Genomic DNA, 21,376 nt, shown 5'->3' on the forward strand with positions numbered 1-21,376 from the left:
GGAGTAAAGGGTAAAAACGTAATCACAGACAGAACCGGGCTATAAGATCGCAAACTCCCCACACAGGCATCTCAATCTGTGGTTTTCTGCGCTCCTTCTCCTCCTTCCTGCCGCCGGTCTTCTTCGAAATGGTGATAAACCTTGCCTTTGCTTCGAATTTAATGTTAGAATTGCAAATCCAGCTCCTTCTCATTACTTTTACAGGGAAAAGGTACGGGATCTTTCGGCAAGAGAAGGAACAAGACTCATACGTTATGCGTGCGGTGCGGCCGGAGGAGTTTTCACCTTCAAAAGAGCACCTGCTCTTCCTGCGGCTACCCAGCTGCTCGCATTCGCAAGTGTAAGAACTAATTTTAGCATATGTTGTGCTTCCCGATGTAAGTGTCATGTGCTTACGCTATTTTCTTGTAATTGGTCCATGTTTTGATTAAATATTTAATTTATAGATCTGGAATGCGTGACTGTAAATAGAGATGAGACTTGGTGAGATCGCCTTTGTTGTTAGGGTTTTTGCCTTTTTCAATGAATTAATCCTATGTTTAGGTGCCCATTGAAAGTTGAATCCGTGTTTTCTCGTCTTTTCTGTGTAAATTGGGTTCCTGATACCATTGGACTATGAAACTTGAGACAAGATTTGTATGATAGAAGGGACAGATCTTGGCACAATGAGGATTGTGTTTGCAAAGAATCGCGCTCTTGCGGAGAAATTTATTTGCATGCGTTTATTACTTCTTGGAAAGTTAGGGAAAATAATGGTAAGGTTCGATAGTTATTCATATAATGTAATTTTCTTTCTTCTATAATGTTTTTATTTTATTTTGCAACCTTTACTGATCTTAAAAAAACGCTGTTTGATACATTTTTTTTCTACTTGCTGTTCTACGCACTTGTGTGAGATGTAATTACTGGAACAAGAAGTTATGTATAAATGTAATTCGGATTGTCTCCATGCTCCTTTTGCCAGCTTGGTAACATGCTGCTGAATGATCTAAAATTATACTGTCAAACTCCTAATTCCTGGCATTTAAACATCAAATTGTTGAGTATGAAGTCATTTTGATGATTTATGTTTATTAGCTTGTTTGTTGAAACTCGAAGTTATTAGTAGATCCAGCTCCTTATAAAGTAAATAAGCATACATGTTCCATGATATTGCTATTTTGGAAAGTTTTTGAGGAGCATCATGCTTGTTGTGGAAGAGAAATGCATTTCATAAAGGAAGAAGAATTAAAGATTGTTTCAACTTATATATACTACATATATTTCCTTATGCATATGGGAGGATGATTATTGTTAGATGACTTATTGGTTCTTGGAAATATTTATTGCAAGTTGTGAAGAATATATTAATAGTGATCATTAACGGATTCTTTCGTAGTCATTCTACTTCATGTACATTTTGAAATTTTGTTTTTGCCTTCTAATTTTTTGGCATTTGGCGTATGAAATGTGTTAGAAGATTCAACTTATCCATTTTTGTTTTTTGACTTTGGGATGGTGCATGTCTTATTTTTGTAACTTTCATGTAAGTGGTGATCAATGATTTATTTTGAAGAAGGTTCTTGAAATTATTTATTGCAAGTTGTGATGAATATGTTAATAGCGATCATTAAGGGATTATCTTTTTATTCTACTTGGTCTATATTTTGAACTTATGTTTTTGCCTCCTAAATTTTAGGCATTTGGCATATGAAATGTTTTAGAAGATGCAACTTAATCATTTTTCTTTTTCGACTTTGGGATGGTGTATGCTTTAGTTTTGTAACTTTTATGCAAGTGATGGTCAATGATTTCTTTTGAACAAAATAGTTATTTGAAAGGTAACATTTTTATGGATTATTTTCATTGTTTGCATGTAAGTTTTTTAATCATTTGAGTTGTCCAACAAACGTGTTATTAATTTATTTTAAGCTTCACTCTTGTAATGCCCTTATGTTTTTATTAGTGTAGATTTTCGAGTAATGTTAGGGATTTGTTTTCTTATAATGAAATACCTTGTAGGTGAACTTATTTGTTTTGCACCTGATGGCTTGGTTTTAATCTCACTTTTTTTCTTTATTAGTGTAACATATAGAATAATGACTTTAAGCTGTTAGTTTTTGATACTTCTTATGGATAAAAGTCAACTAATCTACCCAATTTCACCATTGAATGAGGATATATTTCTTTTCCCTGCATATTTTCATGGATGCATCATCATTATTAACTTCATCCTGATTATTTACGTTTGACATTTTGGATCTTAAAATTGTATTCATTCCTATTTAGTGTTGTTTGAGGTGTTAGATACAAATCATTTTAAACAACTTCCATCCAAGCAATTTTTTTCTTTTTTGATTTCTAAACTTATTTTTAGTAACTTTAATAGTGCATTTTATTCCATTTTCTGCACATGCTTATATCATCTAAGCATTGTTTTAAAATATGAAATCAGATATTGAGACATTTTTTTCTTTGCGAGGTAAAGCGCAACCCTAAAAATAATAAAAAAAATCATAAAATTAAACATAATTCATAAGTATTACATTTGACAAATCACAGCTCTTGATTATTAAACTAAAAATTTAAATATGCTAATACTTCACTTAATAAACGCATGCATATAATATTCTCAAATCTTAAATATAAAGCATGTTTGAAATAAGATTTGTACATTATACTTAAAATTTAAATATACCAAAAGAATTTAGTTCTATAATAGTATCATCATTATTTTCATCATCTTCGGAAGAATCATCATATGTAATAACTCTTATCACTTTGAATTTTGGGTTATCATCATCTTCAAATTCTTCATCAATTTTCACATTTTTATTTTACCCTCTACATTATAACATTGAATTCAATATAATTTTAAATAAAATGATAAATTAGTGCATAACTATAAGTATATTTGGGACAACTTTCTGCATGCTTTGCATTTCAGACCACCACTACAGTTCTGTGTGGGGAGTTATTTTTTTATGTTTTCTGCAAATTTTTGTGATAGGAAGCTATTTTTTTTCAACCTGACCTATTAAAGTGTGGTGGTTTTATGAAAGTTGATGTTTGACTTTTTTGAAAAAATATATATATATTTTAATTCTCATTGCTTCTTTCTAAGAAGTTGTTTTCTCCATCATAATTTTACAACCATATTTTTAAAAAAATTGCAGCCACCCGAAACAAACTCCAAGCAGTCCATTATATTTTAATTGCATAATTATCTTTATATTTTTTTAATCTCCCCACTTTGCTTCTTTCTTTTAAATGATCGTGAAGTAGAAGCTACTTCAAATTCAATCTCTTTAATGCCTTTCAATGTTAATATTGACATCTTCATTAATATCATCCTTAAAAGCCATTTCATCTTCTTCAAACTCAAATATTTTTTCCTCTTAGGCGTCATCCATTCATCATCAAACATAATATCATCAACAGTCAAATGATCTATTCTATTATTATCATTTTTTTTGGTAGCTTCAAGTATCGATCTTTCAATTTTTTATCGAATATAACATAAAATAACTTTTTCATTCGGCTTTTGCCAATCGATTTATTCTCTTTGTATGCAATCGGTCGAATATGCTTCAATTACACTTATATGTGGATGTTGAACAAGTAAGAATAAAAATTTTGACAACAAATGTGTTGAGTTCATGCACCTCATCTTCAAATTGTGCCCACGTTCTAGCATAAGATTAAATAAAAGTAGCAATATATATTAAGATAATAACTTTATATATAAATGATATACTCATAGATTTAAAATTATAGATAAATGAAATTTACCTGGTGAGCTTGTCTTGTAGCATGTTTGAGCTGTTCTAAATTAAAACATTACATTCTTCAGATGAAAATATTCAAACTGATCATCAAATTTAAGATAGTCACATTAAGACTAAAAATTTTGACAGCAAATGTATTGAGTTCATGCACCTCATCTTCAAATTGTGCCCATGTTCTAGCATAAGATTAAATAAAAGTAGCAATATATTTAAAGATAATAACTTTATATATAAATGATATAATCATAGATTTAAAATTATAGATAAATGAAATTTACTTGGTGAGCTTGTCTTGTAGCATGTTTGAGCTGTTCTAAATTAAAACATTACATTCTTCAGATGAAAATATTCATACTGATCATCGAATTTAAGATAGTCAGATTAAGAAACAATTATATCCATGAATGCATATATATACCGGTTTTAATCTCATTATCCACATGAAAGTCTTTGTCATAATGAAATTAATGATTTGAATAATTTCCGACAACGTGTAAATGTTGATGTAGCTGTCAATCCTAATTTTTTTTTATGATTTCCCATATTTATTTCTAAGTTGTTTCTTTTCCTCATAATTTTTTTGTTATTTTTTCGTTTGTCTTGTTCATAGCTTCATAAATAAACCCATAGCAAGAGCCCTCTCACTATTAATCATTTGCAATACTTTCACTAAAGATTCTATAAATTAATCATCTCTCATAATAGTCTTCTTCAATTAATTCCTTTTGATTTTTTTACCCTAGAACTTTATCCCATTATTTAGAAGCAAACAAAGCCTTCAAAGGCTGCCACAACATTTTAAATCTTTGCGAAGTCAAATAAGCCATGACAAATTATTTAACTGTTGGTAGGATAAGTTTTTGTGTGTGTGTGTGTGAATTTCCTCATCAAACATAATATCCAAGAATTGTTGTAAATAAATTTACTTACTATTTTTGCATTTAAGCAAAGCAGATTTATGTTGCAATAATTGTCCTAAATTGTGAAGCATAAAATCCAGACTATTAAAAACACAAGGAGTCTAATAAATTTTTTTCCTTTTATCATTAACATTCTTCATGTAGCTTTATAGGCACTTGCATCAATTATATTCACTTGAACAACTATGTTCTCCCAATTCTTCAATAATCTTATCAAGCATTTTATAAAGCAATTGTACCTCTTTTACAAAGGCAAATACATCGACAAATTTCAAAATATCATCCCATAAGAGTTGTTACTAAGAAAATTTATAATGCTTCTTTGTCTGATGACAGACCAACCATCTGATATTATGATAACTTCCATCTTAACCCATGTCTTCTTTACTTCCAACTATTCTTGTCGACCTTCTCATCCAACATCCAAGTTCGCAGCTCATTCATGCTAGAGAGATGCAACCCTTGCCTATAAGTTCCAACAGAATGAAACATTTTGATTCATGAAGGGCTCTTAATCATATTAAATGATAATTTATTCTTAAAAAGATCGCTATATTTAAGCATAGTCTATTTTTATATTCTTTTGTAGAAGTTGGAGGAGGAGTTATTTGAGAGTTAATATTCTCATCTTCATCCACATTCACATCGAATCTATCCATTGGTCCTTGAGTTTCTCTATCAGAAGAAAGTAAATGATTTCCATTGTCGGAAGCATCATATTGAGAGGCAAAATATGAAACATTTTCTTATTATTTCTTCCATATTTCTTAGTATTGTTTCTATTAAGTGACGTTTTTTTTTAAATTCAAGGTTTTCTTTATGACTTTATGTGACACTTTTTCACATGCTATAATATTTGTGTGCAAGCCAATTGATCTTTATGTCTCTTAACACATTTAGTAATTTGATAAATTTACATTTCAAGTAAACATATTCCTTTGCATCTTTTTCTGACGCTTCAACTTGAGTTCTTTATTTCCAAGCTGGATTTTTTCATCTTGCGCCACTACCCATTCTAATTTTTAAAAAAAATTATACCTATACATATGAATCAATGAACAAATAATTACATTCATAAAACCAATCCCAACGAGTTCGTATTTTTCAGGAGTTGCATATTTGCAATTAAAATTGATTTAAACTTATTTATAAATCTAACAATTTAATAAACTATTAGATACATATATGTAAATTCTAAAATTAAATCATAAAAAAAATTACAATCTTACCTCAAGGCACTTGGGACAAATGCTGCATCATAGTAGAAGCAAAATATAAGAGGCTTCAGGCAAGCATAATGCAAAAAAAAATATCATAAGAGCTGGTACACTTTCAGGAAGAGCATAAGAGGAAGCCCTTGGACTTCTACGCATAAGGCCTCAGGACAGTTCACTGACATTGGAAATTAATGCTCACACTTAGGTCAACGCTCAAAGACTCGGGACGAAGCACATATGGGATCAAGATGACGCTTGATGCGGATGTAAGAAGCTACAAAACTCTATGGAATGACGCTCCAACCCTAAATGCTAATTTGCACTATATGACTGTTGTGTGAGGGTGTAGAGGTATTAATACTTAATTTTAATTAAGTAATTTGAGATGACGCCTCAAACGGTTCAAGAAATATGCCTGGGAGCGTATGCCTCACTGTAAAGAGGTGCAAGTCAAGTACGCACTGACGGGGATTGCGCGTGAATTCACTGCTCAAGAGCTTTGGGTGGACGCCTCGAGCGCTTTTTAAAAAGTTGCATTTAAGTAGGGTTGTCAATGAGCCGAGCTCGAGCGAGCTCGAGCTAGGCTCGTGTTCGACTCGTTCAAAATTGGCTCGTGTGCTCGTGAACAATGTGTTCGTGTTCGACTCGAAAAACTTGTTTATGTTCATGTTTGGCTCGAAATTGGCTCGTTAGAATATAAAATTATTACAATAATTTATTTTTTGAAATTAAAATAATAATTTTTCTAAAAGAACTATTTGTATTAATAATTAAATTCCAAACAAATTTCAAGAATAAATTTCACAAAACATAGATTGAGTAAAAAAAATTTAAGATAAAATTTCATACAAAATTTTACACAGAGAAAATTAATATTTTATAATAAAATTTGACGCAATAAGAACAACTTTATTACAGATTTTGTAATTTATAAATTAAACAAGAATACAAAAAATATAAATAAAATCTCATATAAAAATCAAAATTTAAAAAATAATTATTCAAAATTTTACACAAAAAGAATTACATTTATTTTTGATACACATACACTTATGACTTACATCAAATTAAAAAATTCAAAAAAATACATTAAACTTAAACTTCGACTTCGTACTAATTCTTCGATCTTTATGTTCGACGATCCAATAAATAGTGATTAGTGAATGATGATTTTGTACATGCAATTCATTATAAAAATATCACAAATGAATAAACAAATTGAGTCTAAAGGATTTCATCACAATTCCACCAGATTTCCTGATTTCTCAAGTCTGATGCTCGTGCGTAATGGTTGAATCAAGAAGCAGCAGTAACTCTCCTTTCTTTTTAGAATGTGTGCCTACCAAGTTATCAAATACAAAAATTAAAAACAAAAATGATCCCAAACAAACCATTAGTAATATCAACATAGCTTCTAACATTTAAACAACTCTTTTTGGAGCTAGTGCCAAAGAATTGCTGGGTTTATAGTTTTTGAATATGCTAGTTGGAAAAATTTAATCTATGTGTTATTACCAAAAACTTTTATTCAATATACAGTCTGTTTAAATAGTTGGGACTAAGTCTTCAATAGAAAAAGGACTTGTAAGCTGAGACCTTTAGCACTTTCCTTAAAAAATATACAAAAAAAATACAAGATACTACACAGATGAGAATAAGGTTTGATTCACAAAATAAAAATAATCATACTGAAACATACCTGCAATAAAAATAAATTCATATTCATTGTTTGGCTCCACTGTAATTAAGAAGTTGAATTTAGCTGAAATATAAAAACTTGGATTTCTATTAATTATTCCTGTCCAGCCCCATTGAAAAATAGGAAGAAAATTCTATTAGGTCATTATTGTGAATCGCAAGGACCTCAATATAAGAAATTAAAACACAATTTCTTGTCGGCAAAATAAGAAAGAAAAAATATTTTTCCCACTCAGATCTCTCCTCAGTCAAACAATTGGATGAAAAATAATTCAACTTCGATTCCTTTACCATTTTCATGACCATTTCCTTTACTCCTTGTGTAATTCACTCAAACAAAGTATAGCCTTAAGCTTCACAAAAATATAGATTTGTTTGGAATAATTAGAAGCTCTAAAAAATGAAATAATCTTAATAAAAGATAATAATAATGCCAATAAGTTTGTGATGAATAATAAAACAATTTTACTAAATAAAAGAGAAATAAACAAAATCAACTCAGATTTCCTAAAATAGTTATCCGACTAATAAATCGATAACTCTTTGCACATAACTTCACCCTAAGCCTTTTTGGTGCTTCTCAAAAATTTCTGCGTAGATAATATAAACCAAGTAGTGTGCGCACCAGAATCTCCTTTACAGCCCTAATCATTACCCAGTCCAAAAGGTAGAGGTTTCCTGGGTTGGTTAGCTTGGTGAGACTCTTACCAATTACCAGTAACTATTTCTAATGCAACAATACCTAAACTGTATAGATCTGCCTTTACTGTCAAGTAGCCCCTTGTAACAAGCTTTCTGTCATCACAACAAGTTTGGTTAAGCCATACAGGGTAGTCTTAATTTTTACACCTCAAACAAAATCATTAAAATGAAATAAAGTCAATGTGCGAGCATGTAATTATAACATCTCAAACATTAACTAAACATATTTTAAAATGGTACAAATGTAAATATCAAAGTCATAGTGCAGCATTTGCAAAATGCTTTACACAAATATTGGAATACTCAGGTAGGTAAAATATAGATTAGGCCGCCATATCCAAAAATGTTACTCGGATATTCAGGATAATGAACATTTTTTGCAAAAAATAAAGAACGTGATTCACATCATGTACAACCCTACTACAAGTCAATTCCTACCTCAGACTGTCACCCTTTAAGGCTAACTTAGTTGTAACTTCCAACTTGCAATTACTTTTAAGTGCAAATGTAGAAAACTAACAAAACTTGCAATTACTTAAAGCTTTAAGTTGAGTACTGAGCAACATATTATTTTTTTAGCATGCATAAAACCACGCATTAGGATTTGGCGGAATTAGAATAATGCATTCATGTACTACACCACACAAAGATGCATGCGCTAAACCACCAAAGTGAAATTAATAAAGTTCACAAAAACTTTAGAAAAAGAGATGTTATTAATTTGATAAATTAAAGGAAAGAAGCATTGTATTTTTCACAAAGTCGTCCATAAAAAATAAAAATTCTGATTTGGAGGCAATATCCGAATCACAACACAAATCCTTAAACATATATGAATCACCGCACAAATACACAATAGCTGAACTAATTTCACAACAAAACTCTTATATCAGATATCATCTATAAAACAATAGATATAAATGCAACATGCGAGATGTCACTGCCGAAACCCCACAAAACTAGGTTTCACTCAAAAAATCTAAATAAATCTAAAAAAAAATTTAAAAAAAAATTTACGATAAGAGACAAACTCGAAGATAAATATGAAATATTAGAGAGAAGATACTCAAAGATAACACCTAGGTAACCAAACAGGCAACCGAGCAAGAATATCGAGCAATAGAGCCAACACTGACCATCCGAGGAGAAATAGAAGTAGATATTACAAAATGAACACAGACGACAAACCCTAAGCTCTCGGGACCTAAAGGATTTTGAGCGAAGAAGGAGAAGAGTTCGAAGAAGGAGAGACAGCCGAACCCAAGTGGGGATAACTTTCGAGAGGGGGGAATGTGGGGATTAGGGTTTTTTTTATATTAGTATTTATGTTAAAGCATTTTAATTATAAAACTTATATTATATTATTATATATTTATATAATATTTATATAAGTAAAAGTAATATAATAATAATAATTCTTTATTTATTATAATTTATATGATTTAATTTTAAAAAAATATGATAATTTACTTTTTTTTTAATTTAATTAATTATAAATTATATATATTTAATTTTATGAATATTTATTATGTATATATATTTACTTATTTTCGAGCCAATTCGAGCCAAACATGAGTGAACAAATTTTTGTTCGTGTTCGGCTCATTAGGCTTAACGAACGAACTGAACACGAGTTGTTCACGAACAACGAGCCAAATTGACAGCCCTACATCTAAGTTTATTTTTTAACCATGTTATCTTCAATAAGTCGCTCCAATTTTTTATTTAATATAACTATTCTTTAATTTGGCTTTATTAGTTTTTCCATACCATTCTTTAATTTGGCATTATTGAACATTGTTCTTTGTGCCACACTCAACTAGATGTGAATTATTTGTTATAAGCGCATCATTTGGATCTGTACAGTTTATTCAACTTAATTTTGGTTTTATAAAATTCACCATTAAGTCCATCTATTTTCCTTTCATCACACAACTTTTGAGAATGATTATCAATAACGTGTGCATTTTCTATCTTTTGTTATACATATCCAAATCATTAAGTTTATTGCTAATCGTCATATCCTCAATAGATGTTAGCTTAATATTCCTTTATTTTAATCATTAATTAATTTACCGCTATATTTTCTTCATAATTAGTATCAATTTCATTTCTGCTATACAAAACTTAGATATTGATGGCTTTTTGATAAGCCTGACATGCATATCCATATAGTATTGGCAATTTAATCATTGCTTTTTAAATTTTATCACTAAACCCGTTTCAACTCAACCCTTTAATTCAATGTAGTCTAGCCCTTGGAAGTTTTGTCATCATATATATCTTCCAATAATACTAAATGCTGATTGTTAATATCATAAAATTATATATTGTATGCTTAATTTTTTGTATTATTAATTCTATGGCCTCTCTTTTCCAAATGTTTTCTTCATTGTTTTAATTTGCTACCTTTTTCTAAGAATGCTCACCAATGGAAATTATATTTTCTGCGAAAATCATATCTCAAGGAATTTTGAATATTCTTTGTAAGCCTTTTTTTATAAGCACTACAAAAACAAATAAATTTCATGTTGATCGTTACTGTGAACTTATTACAACAACAACAAAAAAAGCCTTAATCACACTACGTGGGGTCGGCTACATGAATCCTTTTTTCTCCATTGTGTCCTATTTAGTGTCATATTTTCATTTAGTTCTAATAAATTAAGCTCATTTTTTATACAATAAGCCCAAGTCTTCCTAGGTTTACCTCTGTCTTTCTTAACATAAGATGAATCTAAATCATCTACTCTCCTAATCGGATTATCAGATGGTCGACGTGTAATGTGACCAAACCATCTAAGACGACTTTCTCTGATTTTGTTCGTCACTGGAGCTACACCAACCCTATCACAGATATAATCATTCCACATTTTGTCTCTAAGTGTAAAGTCACTCATCCACCTAATCATTCTCATCTCGGCAACACTTAACTTAGTATTATGCTTCTCTTTTAAAGGGCAACTTTCAGTGCCATAGAGCATTGCAGGTCTCACCACCCTCTTAAAAAATTTTCCTTTCAGTTTAAGCTGTACTTTTCTATCACAGAAAACGCCCGAAGCATTCCTCCATTTCAACCAACCAACTTGAATTCTACTATTAAACTTCCCATTTATATCACCATTACTTTGAACAACAAACTCGAGATATCTAAATCGTTCATACCTTTTAATAATTTGATCACCCAAAGTTATACTTCTATCACTAGAACTACTACTAAAATTACATTACATGTATTCAGTTTTAGTTCTACTCAAATGAAGGCCTTTAGACTCCAATATAGACCCCCATAAATCAAGTTTTTCCTGGGATTTTTCTCTCGTCTTATCCACGAGAAGTATATCATCAGCAAAAAACATACACCAAGGTACATCCTCCTGTAAATTTCACCAAGTACACCAAGGTACATCCTCCTGTAAATTTCCACTAAGACCATCCATAACTAAAGCAAAAAGATAATGTGAACTTATTGTAATATACATATATATATAATACCAAGATATCTTTGATGCAGGTCAATGTATTAAATTATACAAAATTAATTCTCTGTGTTTGTGATCATATTTATTGTTAAGCTTATTAAAATTAAAAGCATATTGGCGTTCCTTTCTTTTTTCTCTACGCTTCTCCATTACTTGTCTTGTAACAAAATTGTTTCCATGATTTATCTTCCTAGCATGAAACCAAAATTGTTACTCAGAAGTATTCTAACTTATTTATCATTAATTGTTCCCATTTATTGTGGTATTATATTTAATTTTGAGCTTTTTTATCCTTGGTACAATCTTGAGTATCACTTTTACCTAATTATCGGTGCTAACATGCCTCTTTTCCAATGGATACGGAACCTAAAAATTGGCATACTGTAATCCCTCAATTTTTTTCTTAAATGAAAATAATGAGGTTGAGTTCTCTTCGTGTGATGCAAAAGCAATTACTGCAATTTGCATTGGCTTTTTTGTTGAGCTATGATTTAGGGCTTTGTGTTTGATGTTTGTATTAATAATTTTGTTTGGTACTTTTGCCTGAGATCCACTATGTGGTGTTATTATTGCCTTGCTTCAAAGGAGGAAATATTACGTGCGAATAACATAGATGCGGATTGGTGATAACACCACAATACCACCATAATATGACCAAATCCACACCTACCTTGTCCTTACGTAATATTTCTCTGCTTCAAAGTCTGTAGTGAACTAATATAAATAATAAGTTAAAAACCACTTCAAGTTCGCATGCCTAAACAGTGGAACTGTTTTTTTTTTTTTGCGCAGCATAAACCCGGTTTCTATTAATTTAAACTATTGTTTGTATGATATGATGTTTTTACTGTATTGCTATATCGATCAAACAAAAAACATTCACCATTTTGAATTATGAATCAGACAATTGGAGTATCAAAGCAATCAGGAGGAAAACTACTGGCACAGGAAGAATGAGATATCTTCGCCATCTTCCTCGTAGGTTCAAGAGCAACTTTAGAGAAGGTATTATATGCAGTTCATTTGCATTTAAGCAGCTACCTTATTCAGACATATTTTGTAATATACTAAAATTTACTATTGATTTATCTGATCTATAAAAATACATTGTCTGCAGGAACCCAAGCTGCACCCAGGAAGAGGGCAGCTGCTGCTGCTGCTTCTGCTGCATTTTAAGCTTTTGTTGATTTTGACATTTTAGTGTTTTTTTGAACCATTATCTTGGTTTTGTTGTGGTTCGATTGGCTTCAATTTTCATTTTTAACTATTATCTGAATTTGTTCAACTCTTCTTATTCATTGGCCTTGTTTATTTTCTTCAGTGTAGTGATGAATGACATAGTTTTCTTTTATTGTTTGTCTAATGGGGCCAGTGATAATATTGAACTGAATTGCAGTTGCCCTGTTTTTGGTGCTTTGAGAAGACCTAATTTACCGCAGCATTTTTTTCTTTAAATTCTTCTGCTGTTATCTTGTTGGTGGCTTGGATTGTATGTTTCATCTATGCTCTCATATTTTGGTTTATCCCTCCTTTCTACTGGTTTTTATGATATGCGCAGCCGTTTATTTAATCAATGCTGGAGATTCAGTCCTCCAAAAACTGGAGCCAGAAGTTTGAATACGACTTGGTATTTTTATGCCTACGGGATTTTTATTTTTAATTTATGCATTTTAGGCTTTTAGAATTTTTTTTTATTCATTGGGTCAATGGTGCAGATGTGCCTTCACAAAATCTCTATTAAAAAGAAGAAGAAGAAAAAAAAAAACAACTAAACCCAGCATTTAACATGGAACTTCACAAATTGATAGTTGGGATTGGCACTTCGATTTCCTGCCCATAGGCATGCTTAGCCAACCGATCCAGGCCCAATAAAAAAAAGAGAATTTTAGGTAATTACAACTATGAAACGATACATTAATTTCAAATTGTCCTCAAGCATGTTTCTTGTTTCTCTACCCTTTTTAGTGTTCTTGGCTTTGGTTGGAAGAAGCTGAACACTTTATCTTCGGATAGCCATTACAGGCCCCAACTTCATTGAAGACTCCTTTTTTACGATTAGCTGATTCAGTGGGAGGGGTGTTCCTGTACGCTTTTACCACTTTCAGATCAACATTAGTAGTAGTTTTGAGCTGAATCCTAGTCTTTAAATTTGAAGGTCTTCGTATCTCATCAACTTTGTGATCGTTGTGGAGGTTATTGATATATGAGGAAGGTTTATTTGAAGCGGCTGTTCTATTTGCAGTTACAGGGTTGTGCTTGTTAGTCTTTCCATTGTTATCTGTACAAGGTATGTCTAAATTAATGTTAATTTAGCTGAAGCATCAAATCAATTCTTGGTTTGGAAACTATAGTGATTATAGAAAGAGAGGAATGGGGGCAAGAATCCATTTGGGATCATTTTATTTTTTATTTTAAATTGAAACAAAAACATGTTAATTTAATTAATATATGATTGTTTTTAAAAAAAACATTCTAAAAGTGTAAGAATTATTTTGAATTTTTTAAAAAAAACATGTTAATTTTGTTTTATAAATAAAATATGAAAATATGTAAAAAATATATTTAAGAACATATTTTTAAAAATAAAAGGAGAAATAAGAAAACAAAATTAATCCCAAATAGGCCCTCACTTTTGTCTTGTTTTTTTTTCTTTTATTTTAAAAAAAACAATGTAATTAATGGATTTATTGTTTATTTTCAGTTTTAAAAAAAAGAAATTAACCTATTTTTAAAAATAATTAAAATATCTCCAAAATTATTTTGAATATTTTTTAAAAATAATTAAATATATTATAATATTATTTCAAATAAAAATATAAAGAAAATAAAGTAAAATAAAGTAAATGATCCCAACGGGCCACTTAGCTAACCTGATGCCTGCTCTTTTGCTAGTCGTCTTCTCTCTTGAATTCTCTTGTTTTGGGTGCCAATTATGTCATCATTATCTGGACAATGCAAAAAAAACAAAAAAGCTTAGTGTTTGTAATTTTTACAATCAAAAACATCAAATAGCCAAAACATACTGAACAATTGAGCTATCACTCAAGGACATGATAGATAAACATCTCATTCTTAATGCGAGCAGATTCTAGTGGTACTTCTTCACCTTAAGACTAATGGGTATCAATTGATGATCTTTAATAACTCAAGCAAAAGATAATTTTGTAATACAAGCAAAAACAATAACCATAATCAAACGCAGCTCTTCAAATCTAAACAAAATTAGAAGAAATGAAAGCTATTCACGACAAGTCATTTTATTACACTTGTAAGCGATTTATAATAAGAATTGCTACATTTCTCTGCATTTTTTATTTATATTATAACATTTGACTATTTTAAGCAGTTGTGTGAATTTGTATAAATGTGTTTAGGTAGGGGATTGTTGGATAAAACCAATAATGCCTTCATAAATAATGAAACCTATCATATGTAGCACTAAAAACACCAAAAAAAAGTCAGTATGATCCAACATAAAGTAAACTGAATACTTTACTCCATCTTATGGTATCTTGAACTGTACATTCCAATATTTTTTATATTCATAACGCATGATTTTGTTGGCCTTCTCCCAAACTTAGAGACTTCAATACATAACGGCTATATTGTTTCAATGAAATCTCTCTTACACAGACACAGCTTAGGTATTTTAACAGTTTTTTCAGCACTCTAATGAAAGAAAGTTTCTATTAAATAAATGATAATCTGAAATAAAACAGAAAAGGATTAAAGTTCTCATCTAAAATGTAAATAGTTCAATGTGGACATAAAACAGAAAAGGGTTAAGCAAGCTTTAGAAGTATATAGGTACCCGGGCTTGACAAGACTGCGCGAGGCCGAGGAACTGAATCAGCCCAAATATTGCTTCTATTGTCTTCATCAACACCCTTTACAGTCTTCTCTGTTGATCAATCTAAGCAGCCTTAATAAACTATTCCCAATACTTGCAAGAATCTCATAAGAACTTGAGATTTTAAAAACTTTAAAAATCAAAAGCTTACTGACCATTGAGTATGAAAGTTGAAGGTGAATGCTCAATTTTGAAACTTGGACGGGGATTTCTTGTATATGATTTGTTAGAATCGATGTTGCCCTTGTTGACTAAAGACAACAACAAATGAGCAGGGTGTGAGCAAAGATGATGATAAAAATTTGATAAAAGCATTTTAATTTGCTGACACTTCTCCAATTTTGGAAGATTTAGATGAATACCACTTAATTCCTATGCATTTACATATGTAACACCCAAACATTAATTTTTACATAAATATGCCACCTTACCAATGCATGAAAATGTGTATTTCACTTTTTAAAAGTTGAAATAGAAGTATTTTTGATGTGATATGAAAGTTTTGGGTGGTATAAATGTAACAAGTAAAGTTTAGGAGTTAGATATGTAAATACATAGGAATTGGGTGGTATGCATGTAAATGCCCCTTAATCTTTTTTTTATCAAAGTGAGGATTTTAAAATAAAAAAAACAATAATAACTATCACATTATGCCGAGCTTTAGAAAGAAATTTGAAGTTTTGGAATAATTATAACAGAGTACATCTTCATCCAAATTTGTACAAGTGACTGACACAAAGTTAATAGAAAAAAAATCAATGTAGAGAAAGAAAATCTGAGCCAGAGAAGGTTAGAATTGACAAAGGAAACTTACTGTGATCTGAAACTGCAGATGTTGCAGGCCCCTTGTCCTCTAAGGAGAGGGATTCAATAACTCTCAACAGACATGCTGCTGCTACCTCTTGTCGTGCTTCTAATTCTTTCACCCTCAATCGTGGATACACTTTCGTTTGGACAGATGATTAAGATTTTAAAAATCAATAACATTACATAAAAAAATTGCAAAATTAATGTGAAATGCAATTTAAGCTCTAATGTGATAATTAAACGTACACTACTGATATGAATAAGAGATATTTGAAATTGAACAAGTGACAAGATAATAGCCTGATCATGAAATGAAGCTTTTCTATGGGAGTCTTCAAGAAGCTAAACGAAAGTAAAGAAAGGCCATAACAAACCATATAACACGTGTGGGTAAAGCTTATAAGCAAGAAATTCTAATAAATTTTAGTATTAACTTCACATTAATGATGGTGGATACCAAAGTTTATAGCATAAATTTGTCATATTAGTGAAGGATAATGAAGAAGATAGTGAAGAATAGAATGTTTATGAATAAAATTACCTATGACATGCAACAGACTGTTCCAATAATATTCGCTTTGCAGTATACTATTTTCTCTTTTGTTGGATGTAATTGTTTGTACTTGACGGAATTGGAGACTAGGGGTTTGTTTGGGGTAGCTGCAGCTATTTGAAGAACTGACTGTGAAGTTTTAAAAGAAGAAACTACTTTTCAAAAAGCTGTAGTGGCTATTACAAAATTTTTTTTTTTTTTTGAAAAAGTCAGACAACTGCTTTCTAACAGTCACAACATGTAGCCAAGTATGGTGGTAAAACACAACTTTTAGCTGCAACTTTTTTAGAACACAGAAAAAAAAACACTTACCAAACAAGAAAATTGTCACGACACCATACTGCTGCCCCCAAACACACCCTAAATTTGTTAGGGAAACTATCTCATAGCGGCGACAAGAGACTTGGATTTTTGCTTTGTTGACTTCTTTTATTTGCATTGTTCCTATTTTATAATTTTATTTTTGGTTTGCATTTGAATAATTTTACCAAAACTCATACAATCTGTCTTTTTCAATTATGATCTAAGTTCCAATTCATTTGTGATTTTCTATGATCCTAAATTTTTATAAGAAATTTCTATTAGATGGTATTTAAATTATCTAATAGATGTTTTTATGCATATTTTTATAGAAACATGCATAAAACCATCTAATAGAAAATCAACTGGGATTATAGTGCATATGATTTATCAATCAAAATTTCATTGTATTATTCCACTCCATTCAATCAAAATTTTGTTTGCTCAAGTTTTGATCTTTGATGCTTGCATATGAATGTTTAGCAAAATTCTATAGCTTATTTATCTCATCAAGCCCCATTCTTGTGGGCACTATCTCAAGTCCTATGCTCACCATGAACACATCTAAGCATTTTGTGTGCTCAATTAATCCCGCAAGGCCCGTGTCACACTCATACCCCCAACGATATGCCCCATGCCTTCCAACTTATAATTGATCTTCATCCCACTGGACCATTGGTATTTTACCATTCAAGCACACCTTCCAAGTTGTTGCCATCAAATCAAAAATAGTTGATTGATCTTGACTGGTTCACTGTTATTCTATTATTGATTATTTTGTTGATCGCACTCAGTATCTTTAAGATAATTTTTATCTGTTTTCTTTTTTCCCTTAGTTGTTTTTAGAAATAACATGAAACTAAAAGTTCAAGCTATCTCTAAGGGCTTATTACATGATAATCATCATGAAAAAAAACAAATGGCGTGAAAGTGAAAAAAAATCTTAATTAGTGCAAATGCATAACATAACAAAGATGATTACAATGGTAAGAAGCCCATTTGGTGATGACAGGGAAATCTATTGGAAGGAAGCATCGAAGCTAGGTGATCATTCCTCATTATAAAATCATCCAACCCTTTCCTTTGATATTTTAGCCTTCAAACACTTTCATCCCCACTAACAAATTTGGCCTCATGGGTCGAAGCTAAAGCCCATCTCCTTTTTCCTAAAAGGGATGGTAGTTTTGTGGTTTGCACACAATAATTAGGAGTAGGTATGGAAGTAGTCTGTCTAACTCTTTGTTGTTTTATTAATCTAGTATTACTCATGGATTGTCATCAAGTTCCTAAATTTGGATGAGGCTTCTCTTCTTCTCTCTCCATCAAGTGTAGAGGCCAATCTCTTATATTTTAGGACGACTAGTTGGCTAACTTATTATAAAGGGGTTATATTTTTATTTTCTATCACAAAGTTTCTCTTTATGAATGCCTAGGTAAGGCAAAATGATTGGGTGTCAGCACCCACTATTTTTTCCTCACGAACCTCTCCCTCTCTATTCAGAGGTGGAATTATTGTTAAAATGGTTGGGAAGGGAAGCAGGTATCTAGTCCTCATTTAAAGTACTTCTAGACATCTCCTTTGATTCCACACAATCTATAGTAAACAATAGAAACAATATGGCTGGTGGTTGAACGCACAAAGATGAAAGCCATCTTGGCCTGGTAGTCGAGAGCTTTGTCTTTTAACTAAGATATTCTGGACTCAAGGCTTGCATATATAGTGCGCGTGCACTTACGCGTAAGTGAAAAAAAAGAAAAAGAAAAAAAGGTTGAACACACAGCGGCAGAACCTCCCCATCAAACCATTAAATCCTCAGGTACATGTGTAACAACCATAACTCTCACCCTTCAAAATATTGTCCACTTGGGCCTAATGACCTCACAGTTTTGTCCAGCGAGGACATTAGTTGAAGAATTTGATTGCCATCCCAATTTTGAAAAAAATATATATTTTTCGTATGGCTGAATTATACATTTATAGATTCACCACCAATGATAAAGTTCCTTAATTTCATCAGATCCAGCTTCTATTTCCCATCAAAGCGATTCTTTGCCATTCAAGAAGAGAACAAAGACGAACAGTTCTCTCTCTCTTGGAGTTTGACCATGAGAGGAGATCAAAACCAGAATGAAAAACATAATCCCTATCTAAATTAAAGCTCCACGCTAAGGTATCATTATCTATAAATAATAATAATAATACAAAAAAACCCCTACAAGGGTTACCAGATAGCTTGAACTGAAAACATGATTCGGGGATCTTAGACATACGATTTCTGGCTCTTTAAATCCTTCAAACAGAAAGAACCAACACACTAGCCCTAAACCGAAGTACCCATATAATATGACATCTCCTGCTTCAATTGTCCACAAAACACCACTCCTAAACCTCAGAGCAAAGACCAAGCTTTTCATGGAATTTCATTCCACAGAGAGAAAGAAAGAGAGAAGGAGAGGAGCTGCTTACTGATTTCAAAAGAACTTATCCTGAACTTTTTCACCACGGCTCCAGCCGTCAGCTTCTTGGAGCCAGTAACGTCAACGCTCCGTCGCAGGGGTCAGACAAGGAAGGGCAACGGGAAGGAAGGATAACAAAGAAAGGAGGAAGAATTAGAGTCAAATCGAAGAAAACGCTCGCCTGTCCTTACAAATGCGAGTATCTTTGTCTAATCGGTCTCTGTCTTGCTTCGCTTCTACAAAACGCGAATGTAAAAAAATACTCATAACGGCTCCTATCTTTGTCAGTGTTCCGCCGGAGTCAATTCCTTAAATGGTTCCCGTAGCTTCCCCCATCTTAGGCTTCTATTAGGTAAAAATTAATTGTATTTTAATGTATTGAAATGAATACCATCTAATAATATTCCATTCCCTCTTGTCCGGTTCCAACCAACAATTAATAATTAATAACAAAATATTTACATATATACCACTCAATTCTTATGTATTTATATTTATAATATTTAACTTACAATTTTTACATACCTCATATGAAAATTTATATTTACGGTTGAGCATTCAATCTGTTTGGATGACTCGATTTTCAAATTTGTCAAACTGATTGCAACTGAGATTTGAAATCCAAAAAATCAAATCTATCTAAATTTTATATAACCAAATAGAAATTTAATTTGATTTAAATGGTTTGATTTTTAGCTAACCGAAATTTAGTTACTAATTGGAGCTAGGTTTTGAATAAATATCCATGATTACATACCTTACATGCCTAATATTGATGTAATTTTATGAATCATTTTTTTTAAATTTTTTAATTTAAAGTTTTTAGGTTTGCTTAGATAAATAAATTATAAAAATAAATTAATAATAAAAAAATCAAATATTGAGGTTTTAAAACTGAAAACCGAAATGTATTCTTGAAACCGAACCGAATCAGCCAAAATTATTCGGTTCAATTCAGTTTTGACCAAATAATACATACCTTTAGATATATTTCACTTCTTAAAAAATAAAATAATAATATTTCTGATATGGTATGAAATATTTAAGTGACATAATATAAAAAAAAAAATTATGATGTTAGATTTGTAAATACATTAGAATTGTGTGTTATGTATGTAAATGCCTTTAAAATATAATTTACAATTTTTATTAGAATTTTAAGGTTATTTTTGAAAAAAATAACTTTTGAATTTGTAAAATAAGGGTTATTATATATTTTTAAAAGAAAACTCTAAATGTGCATTTCAAAAGCTTAGACATAATGCAAATTAGATCATATAATATGGTTTAAATATTTTAGGATTTTAACGATAGAAATATTGAGTAGTCTTAAATTTATTAGGTTTTTATTTTTATTTTTTATAATGAAATTGCTGGTTCAGATTATAAGGACATAGGAGTTCAGGAGGAACATCATGTTACTACGAATGGGCCCGAAATTTTGAATAGGAGAGGTGGGGGAGAAATATTTGCGTACGTATGACGTATACAGAGTTGCGTACATATTAGGTTATTTGGAGGGTACATGTAGGTTACACTTAGGTTACAGAAAGAATTACAAAAGAGGTATAACCTAAGTGTAACATACCTATACCCCCCGAATAACCTAATATGTACGCAATT

The 21,376-nt window shown here is 31.0% G+C and overlaps 2 protein-coding genes across 3 annotated transcripts; one reads left to right on the top strand and one right to left on the bottom strand.

Annotated features, from left to right (window-relative positions):
• Window positions 1-30: 30 nt before the first annotated feature.
• LOC110035397 (60S ribosomal protein L37-3-like) lies at window positions 31-13,241 on the top strand. Its single transcript, XM_020739634.1, has 4 exons — window positions 31-131; window positions 205-340; window positions 12,690-12,791; window positions 12,904-13,241. Exons 1-4 carry the CDS (start codon window positions 129-131, stop codon window positions 12,960-12,962), a joined length of 300 nt encoding a protein of 99 aa, XP_020595293.1. The 5' UTR covers window positions 31-128; the 3' UTR covers window positions 12,963-13,241.
• A 302-nt stretch (window positions 13,242-13,543) lies between these two features.
• Window positions 13,544-19,992, bottom strand: LOC110035379. 2 transcript variants are annotated; one of them, XM_020739624.1, is made up of 6 exons: window positions 19,764-19,992; window positions 16,451-16,579; window positions 15,792-15,887; window positions 15,598-15,687; window positions 14,657-14,731; window positions 13,544-14,064 (listed from the first exon to the last, which is right to left on the bottom strand). In XM_020739624.1, coding segments are annotated over exons 1-6 (708 nt in total). In that variant the 5' UTR covers window positions 19,765-19,992; the 3' UTR covers window positions 13,544-13,747. The 2 variants fall into 2 exon arrangements, with proteins under 2 accessions (XP_020595283.1, XP_020595275.1); XM_020739616.1 differs by having other exon boundaries at window positions 13,544-14,079.
• Between the last annotated feature and the right edge of the window lie 1,384 nt (window positions 19,993-21,376).

This window comes from Phalaenopsis equestris, unplaced genomic scaffold (assembly GCF_001263595.1).
Source record: "Phalaenopsis equestris unplaced genomic scaffold, ASM126359v1 Scaffold000002, whole genome shotgun sequence".
Taxonomy (NCBI): Eukaryota; Viridiplantae; Streptophyta; class Magnoliopsida; order Asparagales; family Orchidaceae; genus Phalaenopsis; species Phalaenopsis equestris.

Bases quoted from the DNA above. Each gene is read 5' to 3' on its own strand.
- LOC110035397 (XM_020739634.1), top strand. The intron at 341-12,689 runs GTAAGAACTAAT...ATTATGAATCAG, and splicing joins AGCTGCTCGCATTCGCAAGT to ACAATTGGAGTATCAAAGCA. The intron at 12,792-12,903 runs GTATTATATGCA...CATTGTCTGCAG, and splicing joins CAAGAGCAACTTTAGAGAAG to GAACCCAAGCTGCACCCAGG.
- LOC110035379 (XM_020739616.1), bottom strand. The intron at 15,888-16,450 runs GTAAGTTTCCTT...TGTTGTCTTTAG, and splicing joins ATCTGCAGTTTCAGATCACA to TCAACAAGGGCAACATCGAT. The intron at 14,732-15,597 runs GTACCTATATAC...TGCATTGTCCAG, and splicing joins CGCAGTCTTGTCAAGCCCGG to ATAATGATGACATAATTGGC.